The sequence below is a fragment of the Heterodontus francisci genome, chromosome 11, assembly GCF_036365525.1.
Source record: "Heterodontus francisci isolate sHetFra1 chromosome 11, sHetFra1.hap1, whole genome shotgun sequence".
NCBI lineage: Eukaryota > Metazoa > Chordata > Chondrichthyes > Heterodontiformes > Heterodontidae > Heterodontus > Heterodontus francisci.
Window position 1 is genome coordinate 56466649 of NC_090381.1, and position 24375 is coordinate 56491023.

Below are 24375 nucleotides of genomic sequence, written 5' to 3' on the forward strand. Positions count from 1 at the left end.
ATATTTGAAAGGTAAATGTGAGCCATGCTTAAGGTTTGGGTAAATCAGTGCAGGGTAATGACCTGCCTTATTTTTTTTCATGAACCTCCTTCATTTTGAAATTGTTTGTTTGAATGTTTTGAAATAATCAAAAGTTTAGCCACAGCACTAATTGAGTTTTCATTTTAGATGGTCTGGATTTCTATTATGGTTCCAAGCAACATGCCCAGAAGATGGTGGACTTCCTGCAGTGTACAGTTCCTTGCAAGTAGGTATAGAAATTATACCACAGGCAAAACTTAGCAATAATTGTGAGGGATATTTGTAGTATATTAAAATGATTCTCTGCTAGTTCAAACCTGTTTTTAAAAGTTGACATGCTATTTACTAATGAGAATAGTTCCCTTTGTCTATTCTATATTTTTTTTTAAAGAAGTGGCACATCACTAACACCACTCTCAGTTTTACTGGTACAAAACAGATTTTTATGGGGGTGGTAGGGATGATACAAAGTTTTTTTTTTCCCCTGTAATTTACACCAGTATGCATATTTGTCAAGCCTTTCTAAAATTAACCAACACTTTTTCATTATTAGCAAAAGGAAGAAAGAGTGAATCAACTTCCCAGCAATATGAAAAAATGATATAGCCAAAACTATCCTTTTAATAATATAGCTGCTATACCCAGTCTGCAGCAAAAGTGTTACACAACAGTTCTACCTGGCTGAGAATTTCAAGTCAGCTCGACTTAGAGACAAAGCTCGAAATGGCTCTCCTTTTAAAGGGAAGCCTTTGGAAAATTCGTGGATTTTTTTTGACAACAGAACGTTGAAGCCATCCTTGACATAAGATAGTTTTCACATGTCACTAGAGTGAATAGACCTACTCCAAAGGAAGTGGTGTTACTACTGAAGGGAAAAAAGATCTTCCCAAATGGATTCTAGTATTTCTTTTGTCTTTTATGTGCATCAAGATGATAGTTTGGGGGATTGAAACAGTCTTTCCCCTTAAGATACTTAGGGGTTGGGAACCTGAGGCCTGGATAATTTTCAGGTCCTGCCCATGTGCCGCATCTACAGAGCTCACGTGATGCTACCTTTAAATGTAAATGCCGTAATTGGGTTGGAGGTGAGCTTGGCCACCAATTAGCCGCACCGAGAATTACCAGGAGGCTGGAGCTGCCTGCAGAGCATGAGCGGCAAAGGCAGACCGCAGCCGTGATGGAGCCTGCTGCTGCCTTATAGCAGGCAGCTCCTTAGAGGGCCAGCAGCCTAACCAGGCGGGAAAGTGGCCATATGGCCAAATGAGAGGGACTGCGCAGGATCTAGCGCAAGACCCCCAGATCTTGAGATTATTAACCATATTTAAAAATCTCCTTTAACTTCTTTCCACATTGAACCTGACAGCTACTAATTGGAGGTGAGTGGTTTCTTGACTCTTCCCCCACTGCTCTCATTTTGAAAATTGGAGTGCGTTTCAGAGGCGTCAGGATCCAGTGCTGCTGGGAAGGGAGTTCCAGGATTTTGAGCCAGTGACAAGTGAAGGAACGACTATATAGTTCCAAGTCAGGATGGTGTGTGGCAGGTGGTGGTCCCATGCAGCTGCTGCCCATGTCCTAGATGGTAGAGGTCGTGGGTTTGGAAGGTGCTGTCTAAAGAGCCTTGGTGTGTTCCTGCAGTGCATCTTGTAGATGGTTACCACTGTGCGTCGGTGGTGGAGGGAGTGAATATTTGTTGATGGGGTGGCAGTCAAGCGGGCTGCTTCGTCCTGGATAGTGTCGAGCTTCTTGAGTGTTGTTGGAGCTGCACCCATCCAGGCAAGTGGAGAGTATTCCATCACACTGTCTTGTAGATGGTGGACAGTCTTTGGGGAGCCAGGAGGTGAGTTAGTCGCCGCAGGATTCCTAGCCTCTGACCTGCTCTTGTAGCCATGGTATTTATGTGGCTACTCCAGTTCAGTTTCTGGTCAATGGTAACCCCCAGGATATTGATAGTGGGGGATTCAGCAATCGTAATGCAATTGACTGTCAAGGAGAGATAGTTAGATTTTCTTGTTTGAGATAATCATTGCCTGCCACTTGTGTGGTGCGAATGTTACTTGCCACTTATCAGCCCAAGTCGTGATATTGTCCAGGTCTTGCTGCATTTCTACACAGACTGCTTCAGCATCTGAGGAGTTGTGAATGGTGCTGAACTTGGTGTAATCACCAGCGAACCTCCCAACTTCAGACCTTATAATTGAAGGAAGCTCATTGATGAAGCAACTGAAGATGGCTGGGCTGAGGACACTACTCCTGGAGCTGAGATGATTGGCCTCCAATAACTGTAACCATCTTCCTTTGTGCTCGGTATGACTCCGACCAGTGAATTCCCCCTAGATTCCCATTGACTCCAGTTTTGTTAGGCCTCCTTGATGCCATGCTTGGTCAAATGCTACCTCGATGTCAAGGGCAGTCACTCTCACCTCACCTCTTTAGTCCATGTTTGAACCAAGACTTTAATGAGGTCAGGAGCTGAGCAGCCCTGGCGGCACCCAAACTGAGCATCACTAAGCACTACTGTCAGTGTGGTCTCTCTAATGCCCTGTACAGTTGTAGCAAGACTTCCCTACTTTTAAACTCCATCCCCCTTGCAGTAAAGGCCAACATTCCATTTAAATAAGAGCAAAATGCTGTGGATGCTGGAAATCTGGAATAAAAATGGAAAGTGCTTGAAATACACAGCAAGACAGGCAGCATCTGTGGAGAGAGAAACAGTTAACATTTCAGGTCTGACCTTTCAGTCCTGAAACATTAACTCAGTTTCCTTCTCCACAGAGGCTGCCAGATCTGCTGTGTATTTCCATCACTTGTTTTTATTCCAACATTCCATTTGCTGCACCTGCATGCTAACTTTTTGTGATTCATATACGAGAGAATTCTGCAGCCTCTCTTCACTTAAATAATCTGCTTTTCTATTCTTTCCACCAAAGTGGACAATCTCACATTTTCCCACATTATATTCCAAATTTTTGCGCACTCACTTAACCTATCTGTATCCCTTTGCAGACTCTTTGTGTCCTCCTCACAACTTGCTTTCCCACTTGTCTTTGTATCGTCAGCAAATATGGCTACAATACACTTGGTTCCTTCATCCAAGTCTCTAATATAGTTTGTAAATAGTTGAGGGCCCAGCACTGATCCCAGTGGCACCCCACTAGTCATAGTTTGCCAACAATGAACTATTTATCCTGACTCTGTTTCTTAGTAGTTAACCAATCCTTGATCCATGCTAATATATTACCCCCAACACCATCAGCTCTTAACTTGTGCAGTAACCTTTTATGTGACACCTCATTGAATGCCTCTGGAAATCCAAATACTCTACATCTACCGGTTCCCCTTTATCCGCTCTGCGTGTTATGTCCTCAACAAATAATTTGTCAAATGTGATTTTCCTTTCACAAAATCATGTTTACTCTGCTTGCTTCTACTATGATTTTCTAAATGTCCTGCTAATACCTCCTTAATAATGGATTCTAGCATTTTCCCAATGACACGTTCAAATAACTGGCCTGTTGGGCTGAATTTTAAGCTGCCCTAGTGGGTCGGATGGTGGCGTGGGGACGGCATAAAATGAGCGGGAGGCCTCCCGCCTCTGGTCAACTTTACGGCGGTTGGGCGGGGCGGTGGGTGGTCGGGAACGGTCCGCCCGTCCGAGGCCTATGAGGGCCCTTAAATGGCCACTTACCGGCCACTTAAGGGCCCTCGCCCGCCTCCACGGGTATTTTACCCATGGCAAGCGGGCTTGCTGGGGACGTGAAAGGCCGCCGGCCTTTCTGTGCGCAAGGTGGGGCCATGGCAGTCAGGCCTCCCAACCCATCCCCGGGATCCAAGACACCTCCCTCCCCCCAAACGACCACTCCAGCCTCACCAGGGAAGGACCGATCTGCCTGGTGAGGCATGCCCAACTTACCTTGTCTCTTGATTCCATGGCGTCGGCTGGGCTGCAGTCCCAGTAGTGGCCACCGTTCCCCTCGGTGGCGCTGTTGGGACGAAGAGCTATTGGCCCGCAACTCAGTGAGGCGGGACTTCCTCCCTCATGCGGGTGGAAGTCCCGCCTCGGGCCAATTAAAGCCCGGGGACCCGTAAAATGCGGGACGAAACCCCGAGCTAGGTGGAAGTGGGTTTGTCACCGACTTTTACGCGGTGTCGAATTCCCGTCCGCCTAAAGTAAAATCCAGCCCATAGTTTCCCGCTTTCTGTCTCCCTCCTTTCTTGAATAGAGTTCTTAAATTGTGGCTTTTCAATCTGTTGGGACCTTTTCAGAATCTAGGGAATTTTGGAAGATTACAACCAATGTATCCACTATCTCTGCAGCTGCTTTTAAGACCCTAGGATGCAGACCGTTAGGTCGAAGGGACTTGTCAGCCTTTAGTAACATTACTTTTCCTAGTGCTTTTTCTCTAGTGATTGTTTTACGTTCCTCCCTCCCTTTTACCTCTTTATTTTCTACTATTCTTAGGATGCTTTTTGTGTCTTCTTCTGTGAAGACAGATACAAAATACTTGTTCAAAGTCTCTGCCATTTCCTTGTTTCCCATTATTAATTCCTCAGTCTCATCCTCTAAGGGACCAGCGTTTACTTTAGCTATTCTCTTCCATTTTATAGAAACATAGGAAGTAAGAGCATGAGTAGGCCATTAGTCCTGTGGAGCCTGCTCCACCATTCAAACAGATCATAGCTGATCCTCTATCTCGACACCATTTTTCCCCCACTATCCCTATATCGCTTGATGTCATTAGTATCTAGAAATCTATTGATTTCTGTCTTTCTTGGGTAGAGAGTTCCACAGATTCACCACCCTCTGAGTAAAGACATTCCTCCTCATCGCAATCTTAAATGGCCTCCCCCTTGTTCTAGACTCACCAGCCAGCGGAAACATCCTATCCACATCTACCCTGTCACGCCCTGTAAGAATTTTCTAAGTTTCAATGAGATCACCTCTCATTCTTTGAAACTAGAGAATAGAGGCCCAATTTCTGTAATCCCTCCTCATAAGACAATCCTGCCATCCCAGGGATTAGTCTGGTGAACCTCCGTTGCGCTCCCTCTATGACAAGTTTATCCTTCCTTAGATAAGGAGACCAAAACTGTAAATAATACTCCATATGTGGTCTCACCAAGGCTCAATACAATTGCAGTAAGACGTTTTTGTACTCAAATCCTCTTGCAATGAAGGCCAACATACCATTTGCCTTTCTAATTGCTGCCTGTACCTGCATACTAGCTTTTAGTGACTCATGAACAAGGACACCCAGGTCCCTTTGGACATCAACACTTCCCACCCTCTCACCATTTAAGAAATACTCTGCCTTTTTGCTTTTTTCTACCAAAGTGGATCACTTCGCATTATTCACATTATATTCCATCTGCCATGTTCTTGCCCATTCGCTTGGCCTGTCAAATCCCTTGCAGCCTCCTTGCATCCTCCTCACAACTTACATGTCCACCTAGTTTTGTGTCATCAGCAAATATACTTGTAGAAGCTCTTACTGTCTGTTTTTATATTTCTTGCTAGTTTACTCTTCTTTTCTAATTCCTCCCTCTTTTCATCTTTTGCTGGTTTCTAATATTTTCTCAATCTTCCGGCCAATACTAATCTTTGCAGCATTGTACGCCTTTTCTTTCAATCTGATACCATCTTTAACTTTCTTAAATAGCCACAGATGGTGCATCCTTCTCGTAGAGTCTTTCTCAATGGCATATGTCTTTGACAGTTATGAAATATCTCTGTAAATGCCCTTGCTACTATGTTACCTTTTAACCTATTTTCCCAGTTCATTGTATAGCCAACTCTCTTCATTCCTTTTGTAATCTCCCTTATTTAAGTTTAAGACACTAGTTTTACATCCAAGTTTCTCACCCTGAATATGAAATTCATCATTATGATCACTCTTGCTTAGAGGATCCTTAACTATGAGATCATTAATTAATTATGTCTCATTACCAGGTCTAAAATAGTCTGTCCCTGGCTGGTTCCAGAACGTATTGTTCTAAGAAACTGTCCCAAATGCACTCTGAACTCAAGGCTACCTTTGTCAATTTGATTTGTCCAATCGATATGAAGATTAAAATTGCCCATGATTATTGCAGTACCTTTTTTACAAGCCCGCATTATTTCTTGATTTATACTCTCTCCTATGTTGGGTGGCCTATGAACTTCTTCTGGTAGTGACTTCTTTCCCTTGCTATTTTTTTTATCTTCACTAAACTGATTTTACATCTTGATCTTCTGAACCAAGATCATTTCTCACTACTGTACCGATCTCATCTTTTATTAACAGAGCTACCCCACCTGCTTTTCTTCCTATCGTTCCGAAACGTCAAATACCCTTGTCTATTCAGTTCCCTGCCTTGGTCAGTCTGCAAACTCATCCCTGTAATGGCTATCATATCATACCCATTTATTTTTATTTGTGCTATCAATACATTCATCTTGTTATGAATGCTGCCTGTGTTCAATAAAGAACTGTTAATTCTGTCTTTTTACCATTTTTCCCCTCGTCTGACCCTATTTGCTGGTGGACTCTTGTATTTGTATGATCTGTCCTTTCCTGTCACACTCTGGTGATCAAACCATACTTAGTAATAATAACTTTAGCGTACTTTATTAATTGTAATTATTTGTGTCAGCTGCATCATTGTGGTTCTCATTTTTGGCAATATTTTCCTGATCTTGCACATTCATTGTTTTAGTTTAGTCGCATTGTAATTCACTTGTTGGGTTCCAGCCGGGATTAGCTGATTTTCAGGTATTATTTTAGTTTTAGTAGTAATTGCTGCTCAGCCTCTTGAGTTTTGTAACCATGACCTGAGTAGAAACCTGAGTTGCAGTGTGAATTATCAGTTATTTGTCTAACTATGCATCATTGAGAAAACATTTAGTATAAATGTAACCTATAAAAGATGACTGTATTTTTACCTGTTGCAAATCAAAAGCTGATATCTACTTATTCGAGGTTTTGTGTTGCATCTTCCCTTCGTGGGGTTTCTTTCTTTAGTCATTTTAGATGGTACTTGCTGTAAATTGCGCTGTCAGAATGTGGTGGCTTTTTATGTATTGCAAACATTTTTTGCATTAGAGATATTAGAAAGATACTTGTGAATTTGGTTTGAATAATGGGGGCTAGCCTTTATGGATTTCAATTCCATTATTGCTTTATTTTTCTGCTTCTTTGTTGAAGGCTAACTGCAGTAATTGCTTGGGTAACGAGTTTTTCACTTAAGTTTAGAATTTTTGCATTTTTTCCGTCAATTATTTTTCAAATGGTTTTATGTTGATAACGACTGAAGTATTTAAAAAAAAATCTATTAAATACATTTTTGGCTTTTTCATAATCTCTTTTTTATATTTAATTTCCTTCAAGTTTTTCTTCAATACTAGCAATCTTTGCTTGTTTTTGGCAGATTTTGATTTTTTCTATCCAGCAAATGTAGATATTTCCTTGAGATAATGCCTTTGTTCCTGGATTAATAGTTATTCTGCGTGGCTACCTTTTGATTCACAGGCTCCCCTATGATCAATGACAGTGAGACTTGTGATTAAACATGCAAGTGTAACCAGAGACATTTGATCATTTCAGTTCCTCTACTGACAAGGCAGAATCACTGCTCAAAGAATATTTTTTATCTAGATTCGTAGAATATTGAAGAAATAGGGCTGTAAACTGCATATGGCCCCATATAAGGCATGGCATTATGCCACTTCTAAATAAAGTAGAATGTATTGTCAAACATGAGTGTTAAGTTGAAGAAAAAACTGAGGTTGCAGAAAGTGCATTTCTAATACTGTTCTTATGAGCAGCAAGCGAAATTGCCCCAATGACTCATCGACCTTCCCGTTCCACACATCCACTGCTAACTTCACCACCTCAAAGAATTGAGTCTATCTGGCACGCAACCGGTGTATTCATCCAGTACCAGATCTGGCTGGACCATAACAAGTGCTTTTGGGCTTCATTTTCCTGTGCATAAGCCACTCACAACTTAAAGATTATTCTAGACAGCAAAGTTAACCTCTGGCTTCTTTGCCCCCCAACACCCCTGAAGGATTTCTTTAAACCTCATACTCCTGCACCTTCCATCCTCACTTCCAACAAGTGTAAGGAGATTATCCATTCTGCTGCTTCCCATGCCACCCCCATCCTTCCTACCCAAGCTGCATCTTTTTCTAATTTCTTTCCCATCTCCCCTCATATCCTCTCAAGGTAATCTACTTTTAATCCCTTGCAAACCACAGCCCTGCCTATTAATCTGTTAATTGTGTATCAATTGTTTGATTCTGTGAAGGTGGAGGGTGTCAATTGGGGTCTTACTTGAGCACTTATAAGCAGGCACTCACTGAAGCTGGTGGAGGGTTTTGAGTGAGAAGCTCCATGTTTGTAATCCTTTTACTCTGGGCAATAAATTTGAAACTGATTAAAGATAGGCTCTAGCATTATCCTTCCATAACAAACTTTCGGGAGTTTAACACCACCTTCAATCTCCCTTTCCTCTCCAACATCCTTGCCCATGCTGTTGCCTTCCAAATAAAGGCCTGCTCGGGTCTGGGGGAAAAAAGCCCGACCCGAACCTGACGGAACCACATCAGGCCCGACCCGGCCTGAGTCCTTCCATTTTTTCCTGCGCCCGACCACCGGAATGTTCGCTTTACCTATCTTCCGATTCCGAATTCGTTTTTCGCTTTTTCAGTTTGCGCAGATAAGCAACAAAAACTTTAATCGGACTTGAAAGGTTGTTTAAAAAGATGAAGATTGGAGCCACAAAGTCAGTGATTGTTTGGTCACGAGTTAAACAGAAACCCATGGAGTTGTGCCCAGACAGGTTGTGCCACACTGTGCCAGTATCTGTATTGCTTAAACTAAACACAGCTATTGCCTGAAGGCTCAGAAAATATAATTATACATTACCTAGACTCTTGCTTTACAGGTTGAACTACTTGCTGCAAGTTTATCCAGTGAGCAGCTGAGATAGAGACCAGGAAGGTCCTGAGTGATTAATTATTATAAAATATACAGTTTATATAAAAAATATAAAATGATCACTGTCAGGACTCTAGTCTGCACACATACAGTACTGTCTCACTGAAACTGACAGCAACTTCAAGAATTCGGATGTGTGCAGAATTATCCAGAAGTTGCCATCAGTGAGTCTATGCTCCTCCATAAGGTGTGCTGTAAAGCTTCCCAAAAACTGATAGCTCCCTTGAAATCTTAAATTTTAAGTGCTTTTAACTTCCTGGTTTGCTGTGCTTAAATACTTCAATATGGTTGCCTACCTGCTTGCTAACATCACTGCTGCTGCACCCCAAGACATCCCCCTGATTTGGTGCCAGATTTAAAATGCCATAGGGAAAGTGGAAATTCCCACCAAAGAGATCACTAGGTCTTTGTGGCAGCTTATGTCAAGGTCAGTGATGAGTGTTTAGTTTTAGTTTAGAGATACAGCACTGAAACAGGCCCTTCGGCCCACCGAGTCTGTGCCGACCATCAACCACCCATTTATACTAATCCTACACTAATCCCATATTCCTACCACATCCCCACCTGTCCCTATATATTTCCCTACCACCTACATATACCAAGGGCAATTTATAATGGCCAATTTACCTATCAACCTGCAAGTCTTTTGGCTGTGGGAGGAAACCGGAGCACCCGGAGGAAACCCACGCAGACACAGGGAGAACTTGCAAACTCCACACAGGCAGTACCCAGAATTGAACCCGGGTCGCTGGAGCTGTGAGGCTGCGGTGCTAACCACTGCGCTGCTCTTGCTTCACAGCTCACTGCAAAACCCTGACCTTAGGCTAGCTAGGGCACAGAATGTATTGTGGATGGAGAACTTCATTGGTAGTACCATCGTTGACTGGCCGAATCCTGAACTACATAGCTGCCAAACTGGCTTTGCGGCAGGTAGCAAGAGAACTAACATGAGGGAATAACCTACTTGACCTCATCCTTACTGATCTACCTGCTGCACATGTGCCTGTCTATGACTGCATCAATAGGAATAACCACCACACAGTCCCTGCCATCTTCACAAATCCACATCAATAAGACCACCTACTTTCAGCTCCGTAACATCACCTAGTTTCACTCCCGTTTCCGTCCATCTGTTACTGAAATCTCTATCCACGCCATTGCCAGCTCCAGACTCCATGATTCTAATGCTCTTCTGGTCGGTCTCCCATTGTGCATCCTACTTAAACCACCTTCTTTTATGACCCTAATTACAATGCACCTCTTTGTTGCAGCTTGTGGTCATCGCTCCGAATATTCATTATTTGGCTGATTACACTTCTTTGAAGCACCTTGGGACATTTTTCTACATTAAGAGTAGTATATAAATGCAGCGTGTAATTGTACTTGCCAGTTATACTTTACGTATAGTGAGTCACCTCAGTTAAAATGGAGTGAGACTGCCATAGCCTTCATTATTTGAATGCTGACATCAGATGCCATTTTATTCAATCCTAATTTTCTTGGCTGGAAAGTTGAAAACTTGCCTTCTGTACAGATCACCTCACAAGAGAGGATATGATGCACATTCTTGGACTAGCCTATCTGCCTCAAGCAGATATAGTACAGTGTATAAGGTGAATTTATTTTCTGAAAAAATACACAGGGCTTATGTTTTTTTTTTCTGTGTATCCAAAAACAAACACTTGTATTATGTTTTTAAAGGTACAAGGCATCTCAGCGTCTAATCTCCCATGATGTCCACACTAACAATTACAATTACAAAAGTACTTTCTCTGTGGAAATTGTTCCTGTCTGTAAGGTGAGAATCATTGGTTTTTAAGTTAAACTTATCTTAAGTGTCAACTGCAATGAAATCTTGTGTTTATCTTCATGGTTTTGTTTAATCTTCAAGTGTGTAAATGCTTCATTGAGGTAACTTCCAAAAAAAGCAGCTTCATATGTCACTGTAGAGCAGGTCTTCAATTCTTGTAAAGTGGCCATACTAATATTTGACTCTTAGTGCTACACTTTTTAAAAGCACGGATTTGGGATAGAAAGAAAAATTTCGGACACTTGTGTACCAGTCATGTTGCCCTTAGGAATGAAATTCTTTTCCGCGTTATATTAAAGAAAAGTTGTTTTAGTTCTATATGATTAATATCACTATTAAAGCTGTTCATAGCATTAGAATCTTCATTACGATAATATTTCAGCATCAGAGTGTATGGGTTGCACAAATTTAAGAAGTTTGTCATTCTACTGGATCTGTCAGTAGTCTGTGGAATAAATTTCTGTAGTTACATGGTTGTTTTCGAGCAACTGTTCATTCTAAACATAAATCTCTTTATACTGCAGTTAGTAATCATTCAGCATGGACATTTCTCAGAGTGCACTGATCATTAACACTGACACAAGATGTAAAAATTTTGAAAGGGAAGGGAAACGTGAACATAATACTGTAAACTTAAGTGGATATGTTCGTGGACATAAAGTAGCAGATATGTGTAGTGGCTCAGTTTTAAACATGATCAATAATGAGAGTAGAAATGATCTACCAAACATTTCGCAGCCATGACAGTACAAGAAGGTCTGTACTTTTAAAATCTTATTTTCCTCTTTTACAGGACAATATAGTATGCTTGCCACCACGACTAGCACAGAGCCTTGGAAATATGAGTCAGATCTGTGTTTGTGTTCGTGTGACCAGTACAATACACCTTATTGATCCTAATAGCTTGCAGAGTAAGTTTCTGCTGTACATTTGCTTCAAATTTGTATTGTAATATTGGCAAATAAATCTGTTTCCTTGAATATATGCTGTCTACAGGGACTGAGTTGGAGGGTTTGTTGATATTTATTTTCATATTTTAGCACTACAGTAAATTAGTCAGTGGTTATACTCTTTGGTGTTGTGGCCTACTCAACTCCGTTTAGAATTAATCGGTGTTTAATTGCAATTGAATTAGCAGCAGTCATGGAGTAGTGATTTACTCGACGGAGGAATATAACCTGGAAAGCAGAAAGAATGAAAACAATAAAAGGCGGGGAAGAGCATCCAAAAGTGAAGCATTTTAACTCTAAGTAAAACAGAATGCCTGAAAGCCCTGAATGATGATGTAATTGGGACACAGACAGACCTCTGCAACAAAATTTACAGAACGGGATTCATAACTGTGGATCTTATACAGTCAATGTTCATTAAGATCCCAAAGAAACCAAAACCCCTAGAGTGTTCAGAGCACAAGATAATAAGCCTCATGAACCATGTAATGAAAATGATTTTAATAGTCATTTTGGAAAGAAATGACCAATCTATAGAAGCAGAGATAGATAGTGAGTCAGGATTCAGACCAAAGAAAGGAACAAGAGAGGGCATCTTTAACTTGAGAGTAGTGATCGAAAGATATCTGGAAGTACAAAAATCTGTGTATGTATGCTTTATAAACTATGAAAAGGCATTTGATAGAGTCTACCATCAGAAAATAATGGAGTGCTGAAACAAACTAGAAATTGACAAATGATAAATGGATAATTCAGAATCTATATTGGAAGCATTCAGCGGTAATGAGACTTGATAGCGGCTTGTCAGACAGTTTCCCAATCAAAAGAGGAGTGTGCCAGGGATGTGTTATGTTCCCAAAACTGTTCAACCTGTACACTGAAACTATCTTCAGAGACATAGAACATCTACCGGGTTGCGATATTGGTGGGTTGAACATTAACAGCTTGATATATGCAAATGACACTGCACTGATTGCAGAGTCAGAAGAGGCTCCACAGGAAATTGTGAACAAACTGAATGCAAGGAGTGTGGAACATGGATTAAGAATGAATGTGAAAAAAACCAAGACAATGGTGATGAGCAGGGACCCAACCCTGGAAGTGAAAATTGAAGTCAATGGACAAGTCCTGGAACAACTGAAAAGGTTTATATACCTTGGGCAGGTTATCACAGATGATGGAAATCTGACTATGAGATCCAAAGGAGAATTGAGATAGCCAAGACCAGCTTTGTCAATGAAGGACTTATTAACATCAAAGAAACTGACCCTGACTCTTAGTAGAAGAATGCTGAGGTGCTACATTTTATCATCTGTGTTAAATGCCTTGGAGACATGGACAACAAATAAAGAGACTATTGATAAGTTGAATGCATTTGCGATGTGAACATATCGGAGGATGTTTCGCATATCTTACACAGGCTAATGAGGAAGTGCTGGAAATGGCTGGAGAAAAGAGGAAATTAGTGCATAACATCAAAAAGAGAAAGATACAATACTTCAGTCACATCATTAGAGCAGAAGGTAGACAGAGGCAATTATTGGAAGGAAAGATCGATGGAAAATGTAGAGAGGAAAGCAGAGAAGAAAATGGATGATAGATATAATGGACTGGATGCAGTTGACCTATGCAGAATGTGTAAGGATAGTACAGGACAGACAGAGGTGGAGATCCATGATAGTCAACCTTCTGGGAAGATGATGCTAACGAACAAACAAAAACTTTCATAAATGACTAGTTGATCTCTCGTTGCATTGCACATGGCGAATCAAGACCAAATACCATTTACAGATCAGTCAGAGAGGACTATTTGGAACCAGGCTGGGGAGAAAGGAGGGGAGTGGTGGAGAATAGGGGAAGGAGCTCAAGGAGGGGTGGGAACACATGACCAGGATGAAAGAGGGGAGAGAGCAGTTTAGGAAAAGATGATGGTGGGGAAGGAAAAGCAGGGAGAGCCAGCAAACTTGCTCTGTAGGTGAGGCGGGGCTTGTGGTGAAGTAGTCTGCCTTCCATGTGCAATTTCTTTTGCTGGGGTTATGGTAAAATAATTTCCCCTCGCCTACGTCCAGAGATTTATCAATGTGGATAGGGAAGAATTCCCATAGTGTGGCCTGGCTTTTTTATTGTTGGAAAGGGTATTGTAATCAGGAGAAATACAATGTGTATGAAAACTTAGAGGTATGTCAGTAAATTTATGTTCTTTTGGGCATTCATGATGACATTTAACTTTAAATTCTCTCATCCATCTTTGAATTCATTGAGGCTAAGCAAGATCTTCCACAGGCAATAGAAGCCTTCAAACGTCCACCTTATCTGAGGGCTATGGCTGCAGTTTAACTTCTCAGTATGGGGATAGGACCATTTCATTAAGGTGGTCTTCGAGTTTTAACTTTCACAGAGAGCATTATAGGTATTTTGTGTAACTGTAAAGATGCTACATACTTTCAAAGGAGTTTCTCATTCAAGGGCATCCAGTGGCCTTGTGTGAAATTGCAGTTAGAGCCATAGAAAAATTATGACACAGAAGGAGGCCATTCAGCCCATCATGACTGCACCAGTCGAATAAACTATCCGTCCAAACTAATCCCACCTTCCAGCGCCTGGTCCATAGCCCTGCAGGTTACAGCACCTCAGGTACATGTCCAGGTATCTTTTAAAAGAATTGAGGGTCTCTGCCTCCACCACTATTCCTGGCAGTGAATTCCAGACACCCACCACCCTCTGGGTGAAAAAGTTTCCCCCCATGTCCCCTCTAATCCTTCTATCAATCACCTTAAATCTGTGCCCCCTGGTAACTGACCTCCCTGCCAGGGGAAATGAGTCCTTCCTGTCCACTGTATCTTAGGCCCCTCATAATTTTGTACAGCTCAATCAAGTCACTCTTCAGCCTCCTCAGTTCCAGGGAAAACCACCCTAGCCTCTCCAATCTTTCCCCATAGCTGCAACCTTCAGGCCCTGGCAATATTCTTGTAAATCTCCTCTGTGCTCTCTCCAGAGAAATTATGTCCTTTCTGTAATGTGACCAGAACTGCATGCAATTATCCAGCTGTGGCCTAACCAACGCTCTACAGTTCCAGCATCACATCCCTGCTTCTGTACTGTATACCTTGGCCAATAAAGGAAAGCAATCCATATGCCACCTTCACTCTATCCACCTGTCCTGCCACTTTCAGGGACCTGTGGAATGCACTCCAAGGTGTCTCTCTTCTTCTACCCCCATCAGTATCTTCCTGTTTATTGTATATTCCATCGCTTTATTTGCCCTCCCTAATTGCAATACCTCACACTTCTCGGGATTGAATTCCATTTGTCACTTTTCTACCCACGAACCAAAACATTGATATCATTCTGGAGTCCACGGCTTTCCTCCTTACAATTAACTACACGGCCAATTTTTGTGTCATCAAATTTCCCAATCATGCCTCCCACATTTAAGTCCAAATCATTAATATATACCACAAACAGCAAGGGACCTAACACTGAGCACTGTGGAACACCACTCGAAACCTCTTTCCATTCACAAAAACATCAGTCGACTACTACCCTTTGTTTCCTGTCACTGAGCCAATTCTGGATCCAACCTGCCACCTTCCCCTGTATCCCATGGTCTTTCATTTTACTGGTCAGTCTGCCATGCGAGACCTTATCAAATGCCTTACTAAAATCCATGTAAACCACATCCACTGCACTACCTTTACCAATCCGCCTTGTCACTGCCTCAAAAACCTTAATCAAGTTAGTAAGACATGATCTTCCCCTAACAAATCCATGCTGACTATCCCTGATTAATCCATGCCTTTTTAAGCTACAGTTTACCCTGTCCCTCATAATAGATTCTAACAATTTGCCCAGCATCGAGGTCAGACTGACTGATCAATAATTACCTTGCTTATCCCTCACACCCTTTTTAAACAATGGTACAACATTCGCAGACCTCCAATTTAGAATTTAAAGTCAGTGTAGAGCAGCAGATTGTTTTTTACCGAAGTCTGTATGTACACGCTTGTAGAATCGGCAAGTTTTGATTCTAAACAGCTGTTGTGCTCCCTTTTGCCGTGTCTGCAATGGATGCTTTGAGACAATGGTAGAATGGTTGAATCAAGTGTTCCTGTCAGGAAAGGAGAACATATAAGATGTTACATACCTGAAGCTGAAATAATGCTTTCTACCTTATGGACTGGCTGTCTTTTGAAAGGATGGATTTATGGAGGTTCCTTTGTCTTGGTAAAACTGTTATGCTAAGCATCTTGGCATCCTGATGGGGAGGCTGCTTGGTATTTGGTCCTATCTGATGTAAGTTGCTGGAAATAATTGAATTTTGTAGAGCAAATAGGCTATTGTCAGGACAACAGTGCCAAATCTTTTTCACCTAATGTCAATATGACTGCTTTAAAGTCGATCTTTTACAGCTTCATTTACAGACATGCTGCTACTGCAGGTAGATGCTGACACTGGACAATTATTTCCGCCATAGCCAGAGTCTGACTGGAATGGTGTCACTGACTTACCAATTTTAATATGTAGTAGAGATTTTATATTTATCAAGGTCAAAGTGCTTGCCCTAGAATTGCATTGCAGTACTTTAGAGTTGAACCAGAGTGTAGCACTAAAGATTCATTGATCGTGCCCATCATCCTATAAAGAATATTGTGGAAGCAGTTTCAAGCTTGTAATGCAGTAAAGGGATTCTGACTATCACAAGTCAAGAGTACAGCTTGAATGTGTATACATGTCAGCTTTTAATTCTTCGTAAAGGAAATGTAATTTTTCCATAAATAATTTAAACTGGTGTGGCATAATATTGCAATTGAATTATAGGCAAGACCCAGTGTTGAAAAGTGGCTCATAATTGAAAGCAGTTCCCACAATAAGGTACAATTTAGGGCTAATTATGGCAATTATGATGCAGAATAGTGACTTATTTTAAGGGGACTGCTGTGAATATGCCATTAGCGCATAATGAAATGGCTTTGGGACCTTCGTGGCGTATAAGGCTCAGTGCATTTATCCAGTGATTTGTGCTGTTAGTGTTCTCATCCTGGGCAGCAGTGTGAGCATTAGTTACCTCCGGTGTCTCTGGTCTCGGTTAGGTTAAAATCAGTCTCAATTCCCAAACCCATTTGCTGGAAAATATGTGTAGATGTTCATGAACACAGGATTAAGGTTGACTCTGATGCCACTACTGTGGTTTTAAAGCTGACTCAAATCTGAATACCTATTTGGGTGAAATGTGATAGGTGTGTCAGTGCCCATGAAACTGTAGTCCAGATGAATCACTGCTTCAGGAGAGATAGTGAAAAAATACTAATTATTTAATGAGACAGAAAATGAAATACTGCAATTGCCGGAAAGCTGAAATGAAAACAGAAAATGCTGGAATTACTCAGCAGGTCAGGCAGCATCTGTGGGGAATGGAAAGTAGGATTATCGTTTTCGTGTTGATGACCATTCGTCAGAACCAGATTATGATCTGAAACACTAACTCTGCCTTCCTATCTTGATAGATACTGTCTTCTGTTTGAGTGTTTTCATTTTCTATTAAATAATTTTTGTTATTGTAAACTGGGATTGGAAAATGCATTTTGATAGTTATTGTGCGTTTATATGTTTTTCTTGTATTTAGGGCATATCTTGAATTTTGTTTGCCCTTACATAATGCTAGTATTGTTATGGCAACGTTGCAGGACTACCCTATTAAATTTATATATGTACATGTTGGACTGAATTTAAACTATAGATCTTTACTGGGTATTAAAAATATTTAAGGTCTGTTTTTGGACCTAACTTAATGAAGCAAGGTTTCTAATACTTAAGTTAATGCACACTTGATTGTAGACTTCAGCTACTGCAACAGAAGGCGCTTGTGTGTACGAGAGATATTGCTGCACAATCTTTCCTTACTTCTACTAGCCATAGAAAAATCTCGAGGGAAAAATTGATGAGATATCAATGTATTCATTGCAATTTAATTTTTTTGTATAGAACAATGAAGTGAGTGAATGTTTTTTTCCTGTAGAGAAGCTCTCCATCCCAGTAAAACCATTTTCTAATGCAAGATAATTTACTGTATAATACACTACAAGTAACAACATTTTCTTCTGTTGTATAATGTAGGCTACTAGAGGTGGATTTGAACAGTGCACAGTGGGCATTAGTAAAATTAACTTGGAGTAAAGTGGCTGTAGATAGTGAAACAATAGCTGGCTAAGATGGTGTGTTACCTGCATGTCATTCTCTCTTCCAATTTGTATTCTGAATCCCTTGGTTGTGTTAGCATTTTCCTGTACTCCAAATCAACTGTGTAGCTTATAGTTTGTTTAGTTTTTTTGTAATTATAGTAGCTTTATTCTTTCAATGTTGCAATAGGAGATAAGTCCCACAATAGATAGGGTTGAAGTGTCCTAATTTGTCTTTTTGTATTACTTGTAGTTGCTGAAATTGATGGCTCTACTTATTGGCGCTCCCCCTTTTACAGCCTGTATCAACCTGGGCAGCTGGAGGAGTTTATTGTTATGGATATTGACATAGTTGGAGACTGCAAGCGTGTTCCTGGTGCAGGCACAAAATCTACCAGAGTAAGTGAACAGATGATCTTTGACGAGGTGTGAAATTTTCTGCTTAGGGTCTAAGAAAACAAATTTCTCTTGTAGAAAGTAATTTTTGCAAAAGTGGAGTTTTCCACATTGTCAGAATTATTGAAAGAATAAATAAGAGCTTTCTGATTCTTCCAAGCCAGCAGACATTCGTTAGTGCTCTGCTGCGTTTACATATATTAGATACATTTTGTCACATTGGAGTGATAGTAAAAACTTGTGCAAATCATATTCAGAAATTTTACAATAACAGTTGAATTAAAAATTTGCTGGCTTCCATAATGCATACTTCAATACTTTGCGCAGCTAAATTCATAGTAACTAAGTAGACCTTTGTCGCGTAGTAAAAACAGGTCTACCTTAAATTCAGTGGATCAAATACATGTGGGTGTCTGTTTTAACATTGTAGTAAATGCTAAGATATCTGGAATTTATTTTCTGTACTGAATGGTTAGATTTTAAAAATGTGCCTCTTGGGTGGCAATAACTGGTGCATTTGTAGTGGGCATTTCAATTAAGTATTTGTTGTCGGAGTTAATTAATCATACAATATAGAAAAAATATGTTTTAATATAGAAATGTTTATTAATGGAAGCCTATGATGCCTTTTAGACATTGTGTGAGGGAAAAAAAATAAAAGGAAAAAAATAGTCATAGAGAAATGACGCAACAAATATATGAATACATTTTTACTGTACTGAAGATTTCATAACAATGTAAGTGAGAGTTGCATTCATTTCTTGCTCAGAACTTTGTGAAGTTGGGAATGTAGGACTCCACACATACTCAAATGTGTGAAAGGTGCATTGATCACCATCTTTCAACCACCTCTTTTATTTTAATGGTTGAACTTCTCCATCATTAAAATGTTGGATAAGTTGGTAAGCTATCTAAATTTGTGTTAACTTTAGAAGCTTAACATATTTTGGTTTGGCTTTGCACCAGCTGCTTTCATTTTCCAACTAAATCCCATTATTCGAGGTGTGAGACCACCTTTTCCAGATGTTTTCTGATGTGTGATGGTTGAAAGCATTTCTTGCAATTAACAGGAGACTTAATTCAGTTGCTCTAACAGACATTCAGAAGTGCCACATCAGTAAAGTGACTGCAAACTTGGCATAAACAGGCAGGTTATCACTGCCTGATACATTTTGCTGGTTTTAACTGCCTTTGTTAGTGTGAAATAAGAGCTTGGTTATGTAATTGACTCATGACTGAAAATTGCTACTTGGACTGTTGCCATTTGACATCCCTTCAACTTTCCAACCTACAGTGTGTTAAGTTTCCAAAAGTTTTGAGAGCAGCCCTTAACCAAAAATTAGACAAAGCCCCATCTTTACCCTTTGTATAAAGCAAATGATTTCACAACAATTATGATGTTTTGTAATGAAAGCTTCAGGTGAGTTTATTGATGAGAAGTTGTTCAGATGTGCACTAAAAAAATCTAAAATCAAAATCAAATGCAAAAATCCTGCTGCAAACATTTTCTGATAATTGTGACTTCCTGTTGGTTTGCAGGTACTTTGGGTAAATTTTGTGTTTGTTTTTTTTCCTATCAATTGTATTTCTAAACTTGCATGCTGAAAACGTGATTTTAAAACTTGCAAGAAAGTACTACATTCTATGTATTTTTTTTGTTTTCCTTAATTTGATTTTTCTGTCTAGCCCTTTTGTTACTCCGATCTAGTCTGGAATACTGCATCCCATAACCTAAATCTCATTGCTGATACAGTTTGTCACCAGTCGGCAATGCTTCCTTTTTTCTTCTCGAGCATTAGTTAAAAACGTTTTAGATTTAAGCAAGCAGAGAGAACTTGGGCTGCCAAACTATGAGGCAAAAGCATCCTCTGTTATTGTTCGGTTACTTTTCATGTTCTTCATAAATTATGATATTGTGGTGCTACTTCCTTCAAAGCTATCATTCGTATTTTAAAATAAACTGTACTGATATTCATTTGGTATTCCACAGTAAACTTCCCAAACTGGTTTAACAAGGTACTTTCCTAACTGTACTTTAGTTAGGCCACACTTAGAATATTGCGTGCAATTCTGGTCGCCACACGTGGAGGCTTTGGAGAGGGTACAGAAAAGGTTTACCAGGATGTTGCCTGGTCTGGAGGGCATTAGCTATGAGGAGAGGTTGGATAAACTCGGATTGTTTTCACTGGAACGACGGAGGTGGAGGGGTGAGATGATAGAGGTTTACAAATTTATAAGCGGCATGGACAGAGTGGATAGTCAGAAGCTTTTTCCCAGGGTGCAAGAGTCAGTTACTAGGGGACATAGGTTTAAGGTGAGAGGGGCAAAGTTTAGAGGGGATGTGCGAGGAAAGTTCTTTACACAGAGGGTGGTGAGTGTCTGGAACCTGCTGCCGGGGGAGGTGGTGGAAGCAGGTACAATAGTGACGTTTAAGAGGCATCTTGACACATACATGAATAGGATAGGGATCGAGGGATACGGTCCCTGGAAGTGCAGAAGATTTTAGTTTCGGCAGGCATCAAGATCGGCGCAGGCTTGGAGGGCCAAATGGCCTGTTCCTGTGCTGTATTGTTCTTTGTCCTTTGTACTCTGCTATAAAAAATGTTCTAGTTTTTTAAAGCAACACATGAAACTAATGTGTGCATTTCAAGAAGTCGAATAAATGGGGTTCAACTGCTTTGTATGCCATTAGTGAATTTTTTATACTTTTCTCATTTTGTACTTTTGCAGGTGCGTAAAATTTGCAGGACACATTTTTAAATAGTATAGTAATCTTAAACGTTGCAAAGTAAATCGGTAAAGATGTCATGAATTACAGCATCTTTTTATTGTTTCCCTTTAGCCAAAATAATAATTTGGGGAAAATGTTTCCATGCCATTTTTTTTCAGACTACTAAATTGTGATTTTGCTTGTAACATTTTTTTTCAACTTTTATTCTAGCATACATTGGCTGGGGTCTGGGTACAGAAAACATCTGAGATGGATACTAGCCAACAATACTATTGCCGTACTCATTTGGGACATTTGCTTAATCACGGGGATCTGGTGTTGGGGTCAGTAATTGCCTATAAAAGGCAGTTAATTTAAGAATTGTAAAGCAATATGACTTAAGATGTGAATTGTCTTCAACATAATTTGAAGCATATTTTAAGTGCATATACTAAAATTTGTGAAGGTTTTTATTTTCTTTCATAAACTACCCATTTGACATTCATTACCCTAAATTTGTGTATGGTACTTGGACATTTCACTCTAGTGGGAGACATTCTGTAAACTCAAATATTAATGTAAACTCAAATATTAATATTAATGAAATATCATGCCAGTATTTATAATCGGAAAACTTTCAGTGTTTTATTATATGCATTGCCTATGTAGCAGTTTGCTGTTGCACTTGTAATTGCTGTCCACTTGCCACAAAGTTGTGTACTTGTGTGTCATCCAAATCTGCATGCTTTTTTGTTTTCATAAGAACATGAAAAATAGGAGCATGAGTAGGCCATATCCTTTGAGCTTGCTCAACCATTCAATAAAATTGTGGACGATCTTCGACCTCAATTTCAGTTTCCTGCCCAATCCCCATACTCAATTCGTTTAGATTCCAAGAATCTACTGATCTCAGTCTTGAGTATACTCAGTAATCTCCATATTAGTAGCATTCACAGCCCTCTGCAGTAGAGAATTCCAAAGATAATTTTTGAAATAGCCTGGTTTGTTTTCAGATGTATTTAAATATGTTTTTTTCACTGGATTTTTGGCACATCCATAACCATCCCTAAGTCACCCTGCCCACATCTCACAGATGGAAACATAGAAATAGAAGCAGGAGTAGGCCAGTCAGCCCTTCAGGCCTGCTCCGCCATTCAGAAAAGATCATGGCTGATCGTCTAATTCAGTACCCTGTTCCTGCTTTTTCCTCATATCCCTTGATCCCTTTGGCATCAAGAAATATATCTACTTCTTGAATATAATTAATGATTTGTCCTCCACTGCCTTCTGCAGTAGAGAATTCCACGGGTTCACCACCCTCTGAGTGAAGAAATTTCTCCTCATTTCGGTTCTAAATGGCATACCCCGTATTCTGAGACTGCGACCCCTGGTTCTGGACTCCCCAGCCAGCAGGAACATCCTCCCTGCATCTAGCCTGTCTAGTCCTGTTAGAATTTTATAGGTTTCTATGAGATCCCCTCTCATTCTTCTAAACTCCAGTGAATATAGACCTAGTCGACCCAATCTCTCCTCATATGTCAATCCTGACATCCTATGAATCAGCCTAGTAAATCTTCTTTGCACTCCCTCCATGGCAAGAACATCCTTCTTCAGATAAGGAGACCCAAACTGCACACAATACTCCAGATGTGGTCTCACCAAGGCCCTGTATAACTGCAGTCAGACATCCTTGCTCCTGTACTCAAATCCTTTTGCAATGAAGGCTAACATATCATTCGTTTTCCTAACTGCTTGCTGCATCTGAATGCTTGCTTTCAGCAACTGGTGTACGAGGACACCAGGTCTCGTTGCACCTCCCCCTTTCCCAATCTATCACCATTCAGATAATGTGCCTTTCTGTTTTTACAACCAAAGTGGATAACCTCACATTTCTCCAGGTTAAACTGCATCTGCCATGCATTTGCTCACTCACCCAACTTGTCTAGATCACATTGGTGCCTCTTTACATCCTCCTCACAGCTCACATTCCCCCCCCCCCCCCCCCCCCCCCAAGCTTTGTGTCGTCTTCAGACTTGGAAATGTTACATTTAGTTCCCTCGCCCAAGTCGTTAATATGTATTGTGAATAGCTGGGGCTCAAGCACTGATCCCTGCGGTACCCCACTAGTCACTGCCTTCCACCCCGAAAAAGACCTGTTTATTCCTGCTCTCTGTTTCCTGTCTGTCAACCAATTCTCAATCCATGCCAGTACCCCTGATCCCTTGTGCTTTAATTTTGCACACTAACCTGTTATCTGGGACCTTATCAAAAGGCTTCTGAAAATCCGAATACACCACATCCACTGGTTCTCCCTTATCTATTCTACTAGTTACATCGTTAAAAAATTCCAGTAGATTTGTTAAGCATGCTTTCCCTTTCGTAAACCCATGCTGACTTTGTCCAATTCCGCTTATGCTTTCCAGGTGTTCTGCTATCACATCCTTTATAATAGACTCCAGCATTTTCCCTGTAGTTCCCTGTTTTTTCTCTCCCTCCTTTTTTAAATAGTGTGGTTACATTTGCCACCCTCCAATCTGTAGGAACTGCTCCAGAGTCTATCCAATTTTGGAAGATGACCGCCAATGCATCCACTGTTTCAAGGGCCACTTCCTTTAGTACTCTGGGATGCAGATTATCAGGCCCTGGGGATTTGTCAGCCTTTAACCCCATTAATTTCCCTAGCACTATTTTTTTTTTTACTAATACTGATTTCCTTCAGTTCCTCCCTCTCATTAGACCCTTGGTTCCCTAACATTTCTGGGAGGTTATTTGTATCTTCCTTTGTGAAGACAGAACCAAAGTATGTGTTTAGTTATTCTGCCATTTCTTTGTTCCCCATTATAATTTCCCCCATTTCTGACTGCAAGGGACCCACATTTGTCTTCACTAATCTTTTTCTCTTCACATATTTATAGAAGCTTTTACAGTCAGTTTTTATGTTCCCCGCATGTTTACTCTATTACTCTTATTTTCCCCCATTTAATCAACCTTTGCTGAATTCTAGACTGTACCCAATCCTCAGACTTACTGCTTTTTTTTGGCAGTTTTATATGCCTCCTCTTTGGATCTAATACTATCCCTAATTTCTTTTGTAAACCACAGTTGAGCCACCTTTCCAGTTTTATTTTTGCGCCAGACAGGAATGAATAATTGTTGTAATTCATGCACATGTTCTTGAAATATTATCCATTGCCTATCCACTGTCAACCCTTTTAGTAAAGTTCCCCAATCTACCATAGCCAACTCGCGCCTCATCCCTTTGTAGTTTCCTTTATTTAGATTCAGGACCCTAGTTTTGGATTCAACTACTTCACTCTCCATCTTAATGAAGAAT

General features: G+C 40.5%; 1 protein-coding gene across 2 annotated transcripts in view; it reads left to right on the forward strand.

Moving 5' to 3' along the window:
• Window positions 1-24375, forward strand: part of nmd3 (NMD3 ribosome export adaptor) — a 64431-nt gene that overhangs the window by 30361 nt on the left and 9695 nt on the right. For both annotated transcript variants that reach the window (XM_068042179.1, XM_068042178.1), the window contains exons 8-12: window positions 169-247; window positions 10701-10797; window positions 11603-11720; window positions 18189-18334; window positions 21273-21385. In XM_068042179.1, the coding sequence (XP_067898280.1) occupies window positions 169-247; window positions 10701-10797; window positions 11603-11720; window positions 18189-18334; window positions 21273-21385 (553 nt within the window). The remainder of the gene's footprint in view (window positions 1-168; window positions 248-10700; window positions 10798-11602; window positions 11721-18188; window positions 18335-21272; window positions 21386-24375) is intronic.